The sequence below is a fragment of the Malania oleifera genome, chromosome 10, assembly GCF_029873635.1.
Source record: "Malania oleifera isolate guangnan ecotype guangnan chromosome 10, ASM2987363v1, whole genome shotgun sequence".
Classification (NCBI taxonomy): Eukaryota; Viridiplantae; Streptophyta; class Magnoliopsida; order Santalales; family Ximeniaceae; genus Malania; species Malania oleifera.
In genome coordinates this window covers 25864310-25880242 of record NC_080426.1, presented here as the reverse complement: position 1 = coordinate 25880242, position 15933 = coordinate 25864310, and the positions used below count along the sequence as shown (strand labels likewise).

Here is a 15933-nt window from a genome sequence, read left to right as displayed (position 1 = left end):
CAAAAATTAAGAATTGCCACTAAATGCTATGACGCTGATGCTTGAGCAATACACTTATTTGAAGTTCAAATAAGGTCTCTATTCATGCTCTCGGGCATATGCTCGGGTGGTAAGGACGGTTCTCGCAGGGCGCTTGACGGAGAGTGCCAGTCTGAGTGTACATCCGCGATTTACTCCTGTACATGTGGAGGGCGCCGTGCGTGCAGACATGAGATTAGTCTCTCTCGCTAGTCTCGCCAAGTTGGGTGCCCTGAAGGGGAGTGTCCGCTGGTAATGATAGGGATGAGAGGAACCCGACGTAATAAAAAAAAAAAGGTCTCTATTCATAACTCATTCAAATCAAATGACCGTGCTAACCTTCAAGAGACTTTTATCCTTTCTTATTCTTTGTTTTGATTGTATCAAACATACATTAAAAGAAAGTTAACTAGATCTAGTCACTCTTAATCTATGGAACAATTGCAACCCAGTGACTAAAATTTCCTTTTAAATTAACGGAATGAATGAAATGCTTCACTTTTCAATTTGCATATTCTTTACGTATGTTTCAACGAAATAACAAGCAAGTGCATGAATGGGATAACAAAATATTAAGACCTATTATTTAGGTCATCATAAATATATTGCTTACACTTTAGCAAGCAAGACATTTGATTAAGACCTATTGTCTAGGTCATCATGAATATATTGCCTACACTACCAAACAATAACAACAATACGTGAACATATGATAATACAATAATTGGTAAATGGGTAAACTGTTTTAAATAGTATAAGTAAAATCTAGATTTTCTTTTTAATAATCAATTTGATTGTAAGGCTATGAAAAAAATATTATGTAATTGTAATTATTTGATTTATTACTTAGTTATTAATCTCGTTCATCTTAATACAACTACACCTACTATAAAATAACTCGACATCCATTAAATTTATATCTAATTTATAAGATTTTAGTAGATATAAAATATACATATTCAAGCTTTGTTATTCTTTATTTCAATAGGTAAAAATACATAAATATACTTTAACGGATAACTCATTTATTAAAGTGTTGGAGTTCAATGTTATTAGTTTTAACTCACTTTTTAAAAGATATGTAAGTTGAAATTTATCTTATTTTACTGATCTTTATAAGAAAACCTCTAAAATTATACTTTAAAATTTCTTTCTAATGTGAGCAAGTAAACACAATTTGCTTCTTAGCCAGTTGAACTTCTACATATTTTATAAATAACTCCACCATTTGCATAGCAAGAAAAAAAAAAAAGAAAGGAAAATGAAAGATGAAGAATAAAAGGAATTAAAGGAATAAGGTCCCATAAGTCATTAAATGAATCTAAATAAATCACTCATCAACTTAAATGATCTAAATTTAATATTATTCAACTTATTTAAATAAAGAAGTTTAAAAATAAAATTTGAAAAGAGTTAATTTATTTACGCGCATCAACAAATTTAAAGTCTGAGAAGTGAGAATCAAAAGAAAAATAAGATGAAAAATGTCTGTCATAGTTTTAGTGTCAATCTTCAATAAAAGAAAAGAAAAATTAACGAATTCAAACCAACTTCTGTGAATTTGAGTCACCAGCCAAGAAGCAGGGAAGCTTGGATGATGGGTACATTTGAACGGCCATGACAGAGCAGCCTGCAAGCCTATACATGGAGTGCTGAGGGGGAAAAGATGGTTGGGAAAATCATTTCTTTTTGGTGTGAACTTGGTTACAGGCAACGATTAAGTAGATTTATCACTAATTCCATGTTCAAAACCACGAAATGATGCTGTCAGGAGTTCTGTAGCAATGTCGTGAAAATCCTGCATAAGGCCGACGTCATGGTAATTTAGCCCAACTGCTGTTGGCGTTCGGACAGAGAAAGAGAGATGACGATGGAGACAGGGAAAGAACTCGCGTTTCGGGCAAAGGGAAAAGCAGGCGTCATGAGCCGAATCAGGCCAATGAGGGGTTTACCAAAAAATCTGACATCCAAAAACAGAAAAGGGGAAAAAAAAAAGAAAAAAAAAAGAAGTTTTTGGGGGGGGGAAAGAAGAAGGGACGAGTAAAAACTATCCCCAGCTTTTTCTGATGATGTCTTTTGGAGCACGACAGAAAATGTTACGCCTTCAATCTCCGAATCTTTTGCACGCACCCATTAATCCATCCGTGCAAAGCTTCTCGTACTTAGTCATTTCTTATGGATTTTTAGGTGTTATTGCTTGGTTAGAATCTCGTATAAAGCCGCCTCCTATCCGACGACTCGCGTAGTCAAATGTTAAATATTTGTCTACTTTGCATTTCTTTCCCTCTATTTTAATTTATTTGGGTTGCGGGTTTCATGTTTTTGATGTTCTAATTTTGTTTCTGTTTTTGTTTCTTTTTAATTTTATCGGTTCGTCAAAAGGGTTTTAATGATCGTATTCGTATTTCCCCTTTTCTCTGTTTCGATGTTATGGCTTTGTTTGACCAGAGGTTGGATGTGAGGGTGCTTATTGGTCACTGCAGCAATAGGCTCCCCCCCAATTAAACAAGTGGGAAACAAAATTTAATTTTGTGGATATGTTGATTTTTCTGTTGATTTCGTGGAGGATAGGCATAGCAGATAAATAGAGATTCTTATCACTACTAGGTTTTTTATTTTATTTTTTTAATAATTTTGTTGGGGGTTGATTTTTAAGGGCATAGGGTTTCCTTTCTTACTTTACTCTTCTTTGAGGTGCGTTTTTGTGATTCTTGGAGCCACGGTCCAAGTTTTCCTCGCATTGGTTCTCGATCTCTCCTGATTCCCTCGTCTGGGTACTTCGAGTTTCTTTGTTTTCTCATCATTGTCGGTAAGTTTTTTTGTTTAATCTTCTCCGGTGGTCAATTTGTTCCCATCCCGGTCTGGTTCTCGCCGATTATTCGACGTTTCTTCATACGGGTCTGGGGAATTTTCTCGATTTAGGGTGTTTTTGAGGTTTACATTCTACGGTATTTCTGTTTCTGCTGTTTGATTTTCGGAGTGATTAGAGCTTGTCGAGTTTCTCGTGCTTTCCCACTGAGTTCATCCTTGCCAGTTAGGGTTTAATTTTTTTTTGAGGTTCTTAAATTCCATTGGCGATAGATTTGGTGTTCGGAGCGGTTCTGGGCCATGAACTTGAGATTTTCATGGGGTTGACGGACGTTCAATCGGATTGTAGGCGGAGTCAATGCTATACTGTTGTTGCTGGTTTCAGGTTTTAAGTTTTCTGGGAAGGATTTGAGCTTCATAGGGAAGTCTGGATCTCTTCCTACCCGGTGGGCGGTGTGCATAAATGATGTTTCATTCTCAGGGAGCATCAAAACACAGTTGTAGCCTCCTTGCAGTCACATGTGGGAAGACTTCACAAAAGCAGGATGTCTCAGAAGATCAACAAGGCTATCCCTTTCCGGATATGGTTTCTTCAGGGCGGTTAGAGGTGCCAATGGAACTTTAATTAGCTTCATTTCTCATAGGGAATCTGATTGGAAAGTGCACCACGTGTATCATTTTTGTTTTCCATCATGTTTTCTATTCTATGAATGTCTAGTGACACTTTCTTTGCTTGAATGCAGGTTCAAGTTTTGACTAAACCGAGCACGGCTGAGTTCCATGAAACTCTTGAATCATTTCGGCCGGACTTTGTGTATTTGCAAGGGGAACAGCTTCAAAATGATGAAGAAATTGGAACTCTGGTGTGGGGGAATGTGGACTTGTCTGATCCTGAGACTATAGCTGGTCTCTTTGAGAGCTTGTTGCCTTCTACTGTATGTGATTTATCTTGTTATCTAATGTTTTTAACAGTTTTCTTTGAGATTGAGGGCATGCTTTGTGAATTGAATTTGTTTTAATCAGAACCTTGAAATCTAACTGCGTGGTAGAATTATGAAATTTATCAAAATTCCAAAATGGGTTTTTGGTTGAACAGCATAAGCAACTGTAATTGGGAGAGCAACCGAAGTTTCATTGAGATCTCAATTGGGGTTCTTATCTGTGTCTAGAAAACATTTTTGATATGGGTTGTAACTAGTGTTGGTTGAAGTTCTAGTTTAGGCTTTAGGATCTGAGCGATACCCAACTTGAGATTTGTGTGAGTTTAGCTGAATTTCCAAGTTGGGGATTCCATTTCACTAATAAGCTTAGTGGGTGGTCAACTAGGGTTCATTGAGATTGCAATTGGGGTTCTTATCTATGCCTGGAGAATGGTTTTGATATTCCAATGAGTGTTGGTCAAAGTTCTAGTTTAGACTTAGGTTAAGCTAAACTTCCATATTAGGGTTTTAATTTGCATTAATAAACCTTTGACTTTTGAAGGGAAAATTACTTTTATTGGCGAAAAAACTGTTTCATAAGTTATAATTAAACTGTGGATCTGCTTGTTTCAGTGCATTCTGATGTATGAACCCATTAGACTGGAGGTTGGTTTGGTTTGGTGAGATACTAAGCTTTTTTTGTTTCTGTTGTTCTTAAACCAACCCCACCATCCCCCATGCAACCCAAAAATATTAATCTTTTCCTTCCTCCAGGTTCACAATGTTGTTGTTTTGTTTTGCTTGGATAATGCATGCTATTAGCTTGCCATGGTGTGCTACTAGCTTGTGGATCACTTGACCTACTTCAATTCCAAAATATCATGATTAACAAATTTTTTGGTTGAGTAAACATTTTTTTTTGTTTAAGTTGCTATTTAAATTTTTGAGTGCAAACTAAAATGATTTGAACAATCTCACCTGTTATTTGGATTGTTTTTATTTCATTAATTTGATAGACAATCTAGATTTTTTTCGTAACTGTGGACCTAAACTGACTTTTTGACCCTCCCTGTAGATGAATCATTATGCCTGATTACTGTTCTAATCAGAGTTATTTGAATTATTCTTCCAACTTGGAACTTGTGGTTGATATATGGGTTTGATAGCAGTACTTTCTTTGGGGGAAAGGGGGAGAGGTAGGTCAGAATATGACATGAATAGCTTTTGTATTCTATCTTCTTTTTTTTTTTGTTTGTTTTTCCGGGGTTGGGGTTGGGGTGGTGGTTTGGCTTTTTTTGAGTCCCCTGCACCTAATGGTGGTCAATGGTAATTATCTTTATCAAGTAAGTATCTTCCCCTGTATTGGACCGTTTAGGCGTTGTGCTTTGACATTTGATTCTTCATTCTTTATATTTTACTTTGTTTAGCCTACTTGGCAGGGTGTTTACTTTCCGTAGCTTAAGCACATATTGTTATCTTTCAGGTGTGTGATTCCAGTTAAGGTTTGATATAGATTGTTGGTCCATAACCTAATAGCCTGCTCTTAGGTAAAATTGGTCATCTAACATGGTATCAGAGTTCTGTTTCAGGAATTCCTGTGTTCAAGTCTTCATTATCTGCATTTCACCTGTTATGTCTGTCAGTGCACTTTGTTCTGTTTGTGCACCTGTTCAAATTCATCTGTTTGCCAATTCATGTAGGCGGGCATTTGGTCTGGTGCAGTTTGGTTTTGACCAACACTGAAAACAGAACCGAAAATCTTGGTAATATTGGACCGATACCAAATCATAACCAATGGTTTTCTTACCTCAAAGGTTTATGGTTTTACAGTCTGGTTTGGTTATTAAATCATTTGAACCATTTCAATAAAGGCATTCAATACTTCTCCAAGGCAATTATTCTCAAGTTCTACCTTTGTTTGGAGAATTTACCTATGTGGGCAAGGTGCTAATGCACAGGCAGGCCCAACGAAGGAAATGAAGCAAATGGATGGGAAAACCTGTATTTATAGGGAAGAGAGAGAGTGAATCTTTGAACCATTTCTGCTGTGGGACAAGGGAATGGGATGGAGATTGGAGGGTATTTGCAAGGTGCATGCGGGTGGTAGTTGGCTTGACTCTGCCACATTGTGTTCCTCATTGAAAATTCTTGAGATGGGGAGCCTCCTTATCTCTATAAAGTCTCACCACCTCACCCCTCCCCCCTTCTTCACAGTTTAAACAGTATTAAGTACTAAATGAAAAGCTGAAAAATTATAATTGTAAAAAATCATCAATAAATGAGAATTATAAGTAAAAATAATGATATATTTCACAAGCTGCCTCCAGCATGTATGTTATATAACAGAACTCCACCTCTACCCCCCTCTTCACAGTTTAAACAGTATTAAGTATTAATGAAAAGCTGAAAAATTATAATTGTAAAAAATCATCAATAAATGAGAATGATGAGTAAAAAAATAATAATATATATTTTTACGACCTGCCTCCAGCATGCATGTTATATAACAGAACTCATATATATTAATTTTATTAGATAATTTGGTTTTTCGGTTTTTTTGGTTCAGTTTTGGGTTTGAAACCAAACTGAAAACAAAAACTTTTTAATTTCAAAAAACCGAAACTGAAAATCGAAAAACCAAACCAAAACTTAAGACAAGTCGGTTCAGTTTTTTGGAAAATTTTGTACATCCCTATATCTTCACATGTGATCAGGCTGCACATGCAGCGGAATGTTAAGACATAAACTTTGTTGGCCCATAACCTAACAGTGTAAGCTTTAAGGTTAGTAGCTTAACAATTCTTTCCATTAAATTGCTCAGCCACTTAGTGTCAACATTTACCAGTATCTGTGACCCTTGTTATTGTGTTAGTGGCTATATATTTGAATTATTACAATGACATCCTGGTTTTACCCTTCGTTCCTGCCTCATGTAATGTTCAAATACCATCCGGCAAAGTAATTTTTTGTGTGATAATAATATTAAAAAAATTTCAAAATTAGTCAGCTATAGAACAATAATAAATCAATAAATTCGTGTTGGAGACGTGGATTCTTAAGAATTAGTCTATAAGTAAATAAAGTTTTGAATTGCTTAAATATTGAGAAAAAAGGAGGTTGCATACTCTTAGCTTGCAAGATGTTAAAATGAATGAGTTTGAGGACCTTATATTTTTAACAATGTAGGAAGTCATTTCATTTAGTTATTTTCTTTAAGTTTTGCATAAATAGCTTGGTACTTGATCGTTCAAATATTTTTGCAGGTTTATTTGGAGATCCCTAATGGAGAAAAGTTGGCAGAGGCACTTCACTTAAAGGTGATTCAGACCTGAAAAATTTGCAAACATATATTGGGAATCGCTTCTCCTTCCTGTCTATTAATTGTTCAATAAAAAAAAAATGGGGAAATAATTGGTGCTGCTCGTAATGATTAAGCGTAGATGGGGAATTGGGTATTTGATATGGTTAGCATTGGATGAAATTGGTTAATTTTGATATTTCTTTTTCACAGGGAATCCCTTATGTGATATATTGGAAGAATGCATTTTCTTGTTATGCTGCTTGCCATTTTCGGCATGCATTGTTTTCAGTGTTACAGAGGTATGCTACAATCTACTTGAAGATCTAAGCATAGTGACTGTTGTAGTCAATGCCTTCATCAGGTCATTAGCCACAAACAATATTTGCTTTCCTCTTAGCTGATTGGGTATTTATTTAAACAAAAAATGTGTGGTGCTATATTCACAGTTGGGGCTTAAGTACTGCTTTTGCACCATTTTTGCACCTCTAATTAAATATCCTTGATTTGGAACCTGAGGCTGTAGGCATTGTTTATGTTTTGTTGTCAAAAATTCAGCATTGCTTTTGAGCATCATTTACTTGAAGAGCTAAGCATACCGACTGTTGTAGTCAATGCCTTCATCAAGTCATTAGCCAAGAACAACATTTGCTTTCCTCTTAGCTGATTGGGTATTTATTTTAACAAAAAATATATGGTGCTGTTGGAGCTTAAGGACTGCTTTTGCACAAATTTTGGATCTCTAAATAAATATCCTTTATTTGGAGCCTGAAGCCATAGGCATTGCGTATGTTTTGTTCACAAAAATCCAGCATTGCCTGTCAGCATCATTACAGTGCTATTTTCAGTTAATATCAGCAGTAAAATTATACCTTAAATGGTTAGATTTTCAGTTTAATCTAACCCAATAATTGAGCCATATTTCTTGAGGGGCCAAACATCCTTCCTTTTGATAATCCCATAAAAACCATGTCATCAAGGACCGTACATCACCAAGGCTAGTTTTGCCCCTCTTCTCTCTCTCTCTCTCTCTCTCTCTCTCTCTGTTTGTGTGCATGTGCGGGCATGCATGCTTGCATGTGCTTGTGTGTAAATTTTGTTGGAAAGATGCATGGAATGATTGCTATTTACTTATTTCTTTGTTGTTTTAGTTCATCTAGCCACGTATGGGATGCATTCCAGCTTGCTCATGCATCTTTTAGACTCTACTGTGTACGAAACAATCTTGTTCTTCCACTCAACAGCCACAAAGTTACTGGTAAGTTTGGTCCACACCTTCTTGGGGATGCTCCATTGATCAATGTCACTCCACCTGAGACAGATGCTGGGGAAGATGATGAAAGTTCTGGCACACTTCCTGCTATAAAGATATATGATGATGATGTGACCATCAGATTTCTTGTTTGTGGGGTGTCTTGTGCAATGGTTAGTTGGGATAACATCAGTTTATTTTTCTGTTTTTCTTCTTTTTTTTTACCCCTTTTTTTTGGTAGCAAACTCTGTTTTCTCCCTCAACTTGCTAGTTACTTTCTTTAAATGTTGCATGCTTTGATAGTTAGCTTATATTTATGGACCAACTTCTTTCCAGGATGCATGCTTATTAGGATCTTTGGAGGATGGTCTCAATGCCCTCTTGAACATTGAAGTAAGTATGATGAGTTTACATCATCAAGATTCTTACCTTGTGTTTGGGAGCATAGATTTCAAGCCTTGGGTTTGGAATTATGTCGATTTGGATGAAACATAACACAAAATTGTGTTGAGTTTCATTTCATTCCACACAAATGCAAATCCAAGCTTAAAATCCCTGCATCTAAACACGGTGTCAAAAATTCTTTTCATTTGTTGTATGACCCAATTTGTAGTTGAAGCACTGAAGGACTAGTGAGTAGAAATGTTCTCATGAATATAAAAAAACTGCATCTTCTTCTTTCCTTGTTTCCCCAAACAATTGTCTTTCTCTCTCTCTCTTTCTCTCTTTCAAACACGCAAACACCAAATCTTCTTCATCCTTTTCATGTTCTCTTTCCATTCTCCTTTTGTGGGGTAAGTTTGACTCTGTTGCATCAGTAAACATTGTTTCCTATCATAAGAATTCCAATTTCTTCCTGTATTTAAGAAACTAGAAGGGGTTTATTTTTCTCCATGTTGTCCTTATAATGTTACCTACTATGCTTCTGTACTGCCTTTCTTCAAAAGGAAGTTCTAAATTTATCATATTTTTCTTGTTTTTTTTGTTCTGTTTCAGATTCGCGGAAGTAAACTTCATAACCGGGTTAGGTATGTTGCAGCTTGGCATGCCTCATTTTGCAAACAATGAGTGCAAGAGAGGGAGAGATTTTATTATTGAGATTCTAAGTGCATTATTATTACTCTTATATTCTTTAACAAGTCACTTGAGCTATCTTTGTTTGGTTATGTCTGAACAAGCATTGATTTGGGTTGCTTAATGCTACTTTACTGAGGTCCAGTGCTCCTCCCCCGCCTCTTCAGGCAGGGACATTTTCTCGTGGAGTTGTCACTATGCGATGTGATTTATCCACTTGTAGCTCTACCTACATCTCGCTGCTTGTTTCTGGAAGTGCACAAACTTGCTTTGATGATCAGGTAATTTTATACAATTTTATGGTGCATTAATGGTATTTAAGTTTTTAAAATACTTAATGTTTGTGCCCATTTGTTTTCAGATTTTGGAGAATCATGTCAAGAATGAAATTGTTGACAAAAGTCAACTAGTTCAGGCGCTCTCCAATTGTGATGAAGATAAATTGCCATTATCAGAGCCCCGGAAATCAACTTCAGTAGCATGTGGATCAACGGTGTTTGAAGTTTCCATGAAGGTCCCTGCATGGGCTTCACAGGTTTTTTTTCTTCTTTTTTTTTCTTTTTTTTCTTTTTCCAAATTCAACCTTTTTAATTTTGAGAATTTTCTATGAATTTTCCGTCTTCTTTTAATATATCTCGAATTTCTGTAGGAGGGTTGAATTTACATTTTTATGGGAAAATAATGCCTTTTTCTCCACATTGTGCACTTGATTCAATTGATTCAATTGGCGCATAACATTAGCCTAGCCCTGGTTTAAAGGAAAATAATTGGAGTTATGGTTTACATGTTCCTCTTCACATTTCCTCTTACTTTGTACAGTTGCTTAATATAGATAGAGAGGAATATTTTGGAGGAGATTTGTAGAAAACTAAATGTGGGTACGAATATGCTCTTTGGAGAGAAGTAATTGGTGGTTTTAATCATGTTTGAAATGCAGTATCATTTAATTGTCCATGTGAATGGTGTAATTTGTTTGCTTTATTATAGAGGGCACTAATCTTATGTGTCCTTAACATGATGCCGATGCTACTGCAGTCTTTTGTCGCAGATAATGCTTTAAGAAGTTGATGCAGCCAATTTATTTTGCCGCATTGAATAATCAGATTAGATGTATTAGCTTGTTTCTGTTATTAAGATTGTTGCACCCTCAAAGTTGGTACACCAAATGGCAACCCAAGAAGGAGGGTGGTTGTTGAATCCAGTTTCAAAATGAAATTCCCAACTAATTTTAGCATGTGCAACTAATGAAAATTATAACATATTGGAATGAGCAAACAGTGCAATAAAAATTTAAAGAGAAAAGGGAGAGGATATGCAAACTCTTTAATAGTGACTCAACTATACCGAGCTCATATCCACTCTATCAAGGCTTCAACTACCTTGAGGTTTCGCTATCCATAAAGTTCTTATGATTGTCTTTGTATGAGGGGGTCAACCGCCCCTTGTACACTCTGCAAGGGGCAGTTAAGTTATGCCTTGATTTTGCTCCTTTTAAAGCCTAATTTTTCAAATTTTTTAAAAATATAAGACATGTTTTCTTTGTGCCATATGATGATTGTGAAGTTCGAATTTTAACAATTGAATCGAAATGAAAAGGTAATAAAATAAAGTGTTCAACGTTCAATCTCGCTTGATTCCATTTGATTTAATATTGTTAAGACTTATTCAAACTCAAATTATATTAGTTCATATAGTTCGTTGTCATCAAAATTGAGATTATGAGAGTTTGGGGCTAGTAAAAATGACCCTGCAACACATGCTGGTTGGAGGCTTGTGAAGGTCTTGACATAATGTTTCAATGATGCCCTTTTATGGAATAAGTATGAGGACATCTATTTTTTGGCTGAGATCTGATTTATTGGAACTGTTGGATTGCAGGTTTCTTTGATTATTTTTTGGGGGAATTTTATAATTTCGTTAGTATTAGAGTCAGGTCTGATTTATGGCTTTTAAAATTGTATTGGGTGGAAACTTACAAATTTATACGTTGATATGGTTGCAAACAATTCTAAAGCACTGAAGCTTTATCACCAGATTTGTGTTGCAAGGGCCAGCTTGGCCTAACCCATGTGGCAACTCGATGTTACATGGTGATAATATTCTCTTATGGACTTCTCTTGCACAACATCTGGATGCTGGTGGATTCTACACCTCTCAGCCCCTCCTCTTTCCTTTTAAAAAAGGAAAAAAGTAAAAAAAAAATGAAGAAAAGAAGAAAGGAAAAGAAAAGTACAGCCATCACCGCCCTTCTATTCTAGCAAATTGGATTGGGGATGCTGCTGAGAACAAAGACTTGGAAGTTGCAAGGAGGCATAATGCCCACCTATTGTAGCTGCTGACATGGACATGCTGCTCTATTACTGACACATTATGACATTACTACCTTTCTGAGAGGTCAATTGGTACTCTTGCTCAATCACATGCAAGTGATGGACATTTTTATGCTCAACCCTTCTAAAGTATGTCCAAGCCATTGCAACTAATCTATGTCTCCACCCTAATTTTTTTTTCACCTCCTCTTTTTCCTTTTATTTCTTTGACAATTCTGCCATTTTGTTAAAGTGAACTGCACTGCCCATGGACTCCCTTTCTGCTATTATGGTTGTAACAACTTTGAGGTATGTGACAAAACACCGCTAACAGAATCAAAAATCAAACAGTAAGTGAATGTGTGGTTTTATACACACACATGTGCATGCATAAACACAGACCTACAAGCACCAATTTTATCGTGAAAGTACTTATTTTTGGTTGTGTAAATTTGAGAATTTAGTTGCTGAGATAACCTAACACATCTGAAATGAGTGATTGTAGATTATTGACAAGGTTTGTGAGGCTTATGCATTGAGGTGAACTTTAGAAAAAAGATGCGTAGGTTGAGCCTTAGAGGCTTGCACTGCGAAAATTATCTTGGGCAGCACATATGTTGCTGCTTTATTTACTGTTCTGTATACAGTCTCAAGACACATTTTCTTTGTCATTCTGATTTTTTTTTCTAAATTAAATATTTTCTTTTCAATTATTTGCTATGATTTGATTTGATTTTATTTTCAGGTTTTGAGGCAGCTAGCACCAGATGTTTCCTATCGTAGCTTCGTGGCACTTGGGATTGCTAGTATTCACGGACTGGCTGTTGCTTCTTTTGAGAAAGATGATGCTGACCGTCTTCTTTTCTTCTGTACGAGAGAAGGAAAAGATGTGCCTCCAAACAAATCTAGTCTTGGGAGTCTGCCTTGCTGGTTGAGGCCACCTGTTCCCAGCAGAAAGGGTTCTGAACTGTGCCAGGATAAAAGTCTGGGCGCTCATAATAGTCTTGTGCATGGTAACGAAGCTATTGTCCCGAGAATAGAGCGAGAGAATAAGAGAATTGGACTGATGAATGGAGTAGTTATGGATTTAGTGCCTGCTGAGAAAAAATTTAAAGTAGCTGCAATGAGGCCTGTCCCTCGTAATCGTCACCATAAAATGTTGCCCTTTTCTGGGGTTTCTGAGGCAGATGGAGTTAATGGAGGCCATGCGAAGGCTAATTTGTCAGTTGTTTCATCTACTAAGCATACTGTTGCAGGATTAGCTCCTGTTGCACGCCGGAAAACATTTTCAAGCTCAGTTCAGGCTAAGCAAATTGTTTCCTTGAATCCTCTACCTCTGAAGAAGCATGGTTGTGGCAGAAGCCCAATACAGTATTGCTCTGAGGCGAGTTCCATTTTCATTTCTATGTAAAGGTTTTGAGCCATCTTTTGTCAGAGCAAGCATAAGTGTAGGTATTATCCATGGTTGCTTTGCATTCATTCTCCTGATCTTTTGTCTTCTATTCTTGTAGGAGGAGTTTCTTAAGGATGTGATGCAGTTTCTAATTCTTCGGGGACATACTCGTCTGATTCCTCAAGGTGGACTAGCTGAGTTCCCAGATGCCATACTTAATGCAAAGCGTCTTGACCTCTATAACTTGTATAGAGAGGTAGGATATTTCATGCCATATTGGTTACAAGCAGTCCCATATTCTAAATGTGTTAACTGGTAGATTTCCACCATTCCCTCTGCCCTTCCCCCTTCGGTGGGGGTTTGGGAAGTTGTGTTTGGTCTATTTACTCTCTGTTTTCATTGCATTTATTGAAACTAAATATGGAAGCATTGTTTTTTAAACATTGGGGACTCCTGTAGGTTGTTTCAAGAGGCGGCTTCCATGTTGGAAATGGCATCAACTGGAAAGGGCAGGTTTTCTCAAAGATGCGCAATTATACAGCAACCAATAGAATGACCGTATGCCCTATAACCCTGTACTTTTTCCATTTTAAATTTGAGATGATTCATGCTATAGCAGGTATAAACACAACTTTAGAGTGGGTTTTGGCCCTAGTGGGGGTGTTTTGAAGATCAGATTATGTTGGAATGTCTGATGTTTCAAGCGCAAATTGATGTCAGCCCAATTATGCATTTGACTATTGTTTCACTGATGAGCATGTGCAGTAGGAAGCAGAGCCAAGACCTTTGAAGTTGCACTGCACTTGTATTAGTTTACCTATTAACACTAGAGGTTTTCCCCCTTTTTCTATGAGAAGATAAGACTTCCAACACAACTACAACCCCCTGTACTTGGTAGGACCTACAGCCACCATGTAAGACTCAAACTTCAGTTTAACTATTGTTTCAGTGATGAGCATACCAATAAGGCAGGAATTGCCTTGTGACTCTCTTGTCGTATTATAATTAAATGATCAAATATTTATAATTTTCAAATACAATGAAAAGTAAATTTTAAAATTTCTTTTTTTTTTTAAAGAAATTTTACCACATGATTAATGACTCTTGGAAACAAGTTTTTCCCTTTTTTTTATTTTCTTTTTTACTTCTATTTTATTTTTCTCTTCTGTATATATCATTTTCTTTTTTTCTCTACTTTTGCATCTAGAAAAAGGTTTGAGCCCATACTTTTAGAACTAGAGAACTAAGAAATAAGAGTAAAATCGAAGTCAGCATACAAGATAGAAACAATTCAAATGAATGCTAGCAAAGAGATAGGGAATTTTGTGATTCAAGACTTTTGGCTCTCTTTCTTCTTTGTGCCTGTGGGCCATAGGCATTTTTCCATTTCCTTTTTGCGATCAGCCTACAAGACCCTTTTTTTTTTCCCTCCACCAAACCCATTATTTAAGTGGGGATGATTGTCCGCACTAGGCTCGAAATAGGTCCATCTGTGCAGTTTGGGCTTATTTTGTGAACCTGATTTGAATATTATATCATGGTCCATTGCAGTCATGAATGCGCATGCAAACGGGTTATATTATATCATCTCTTCTGTTTTTCTGCCTGTGTGTGAGAGAGAGAAGTTTGGCTATGGCTGTTCATAAAGCTCTGCCATTAAGATTGTGAGAGCAGAGTGCTGACTACATCAATACTTGAACCAGGGTGTCGGGAATACTCTGAAAAGACACTATGAAACTTACCTTCTAGAATATGAATTGGCACATGACGATGTGGATGGTGAATGCTGCTTGTTATGTCATAGGTCTGTATTTTTCCATCTCATTGACCATAAAATATACATGTTTTTTTTTTTTTCATAAGTATATTTGCTAACAAAGGGAAGGTGCACCATCTATTACCAGTAGTGCAGCAGGAGATTGGGTGAACTGTGGGATATGTGGCGAGTGGGCTCACTTCGGCTGTGACAGAAGGCAGGGTCTTGGGGCATTCAAGGTGCAGTATTACACCTCTCCTTGAGCCCCTCTTGGTTGCATAACTAGCGGCCCCTGGCTTTTCCCTAGTTGATGGTGGTGACTTACTATTATTTGTTGTGAAACTGCAGGACTATGCAAAAACAGATGGGCTAGAGTATATTTGTCCACACTGCAGCAACACAAATTTCAAGAAGAAACCACAGAAAACTGCGCAAGGGTTTTCTCAGGGCTTAGCATTGTCAAGACCATTATGACTATTTCCCAAGTTTTGTTTTATTTTGCTCTATTTTTTGGTATATTCCCTACCCCCCCTTCTTTTGGTGCATTTGTGCTCCCTTTTATGCATGAGAGACTTTCCCACTTTCTTACGGGAATGGGATTTCATGCATAATTAGTTTTTTCCCCATTGTTTTCCATCAAAGGTGGTTCGGGACAATGAAGAGAGAGAGAGAGAGAGAGAGAGAGAGAGAGAGAGGTTTTATGTTTTTTAATGGGGGGATGGGGTTGGGAAGATGGGATGTTGTAACTTGTGTTATAGGAAAACAGAAGTGGCCAAATATAACCTGTAGTCTGCAGATATACTATTGCCTACGTGATGGGCATCTTAGGAGCATCCCATATTTTAGGAACGGCCATTGTAAAATATTTTATCTCATTCAACGTTTATATATCTAATGGGTCTCTATGTTGATAGATGACAGCTTCACAAGCCGAAATACATTGCAGTGCATTTTGGTTTGTGAAATATTAATAGACATTCCTGTTTTTGATACAGAATAATGTAATGAAACGTATCCAAGGGCCCACTTGGTTTTTCCCCTATAGGCTATAGCCCCCTGCCTCGCCGACCATTTTATCAGATGCAGGATATGGGTTACGTTACCA

General features: G+C 36.8%; 1 protein-coding gene across 2 annotated transcripts; it reads left to right on the top strand.

The window, feature by feature from the left end:
- Positions 1 to 1754: 1754 nt before the first annotated feature.
- Positions 1755 to 15764, top strand: LOC131167128 (AT-rich interactive domain-containing protein 4). 2 transcript variants are annotated; one of them, XM_058125955.1, is made up of 15 exons: positions 1755 to 3433; positions 3570 to 3761; positions 7010 to 7063; positions 7258 to 7346; positions 8289 to 8469; positions 8633 to 8689; positions 9293 to 9324; positions 9516 to 9651; positions 9732 to 9905; positions 12425 to 13063; positions 13191 to 13328; positions 13532 to 13630; positions 14776 to 14876; positions 14977 to 15067; positions 15177 to 15764. In XM_058125955.1, the coding sequence occupies exons 1-15, from the start codon at positions 3290 to 3292 to the stop codon at positions 15300 to 15302; spliced, it is 2253 nt and encodes a 750-aa protein (XP_057981938.1). In that variant the 5' UTR covers positions 1755 to 3289; the 3' UTR covers positions 15303 to 15764. The 2 variants fall into 2 exon arrangements, with proteins under 2 accessions (XP_057981938.1, XP_057981936.1); XM_058125953.1 differs by having other exon boundaries at positions 1756 to 3433; positions 8196 to 8469.
- Positions 15765 to 15933: the final 169 nt, after the last annotated feature.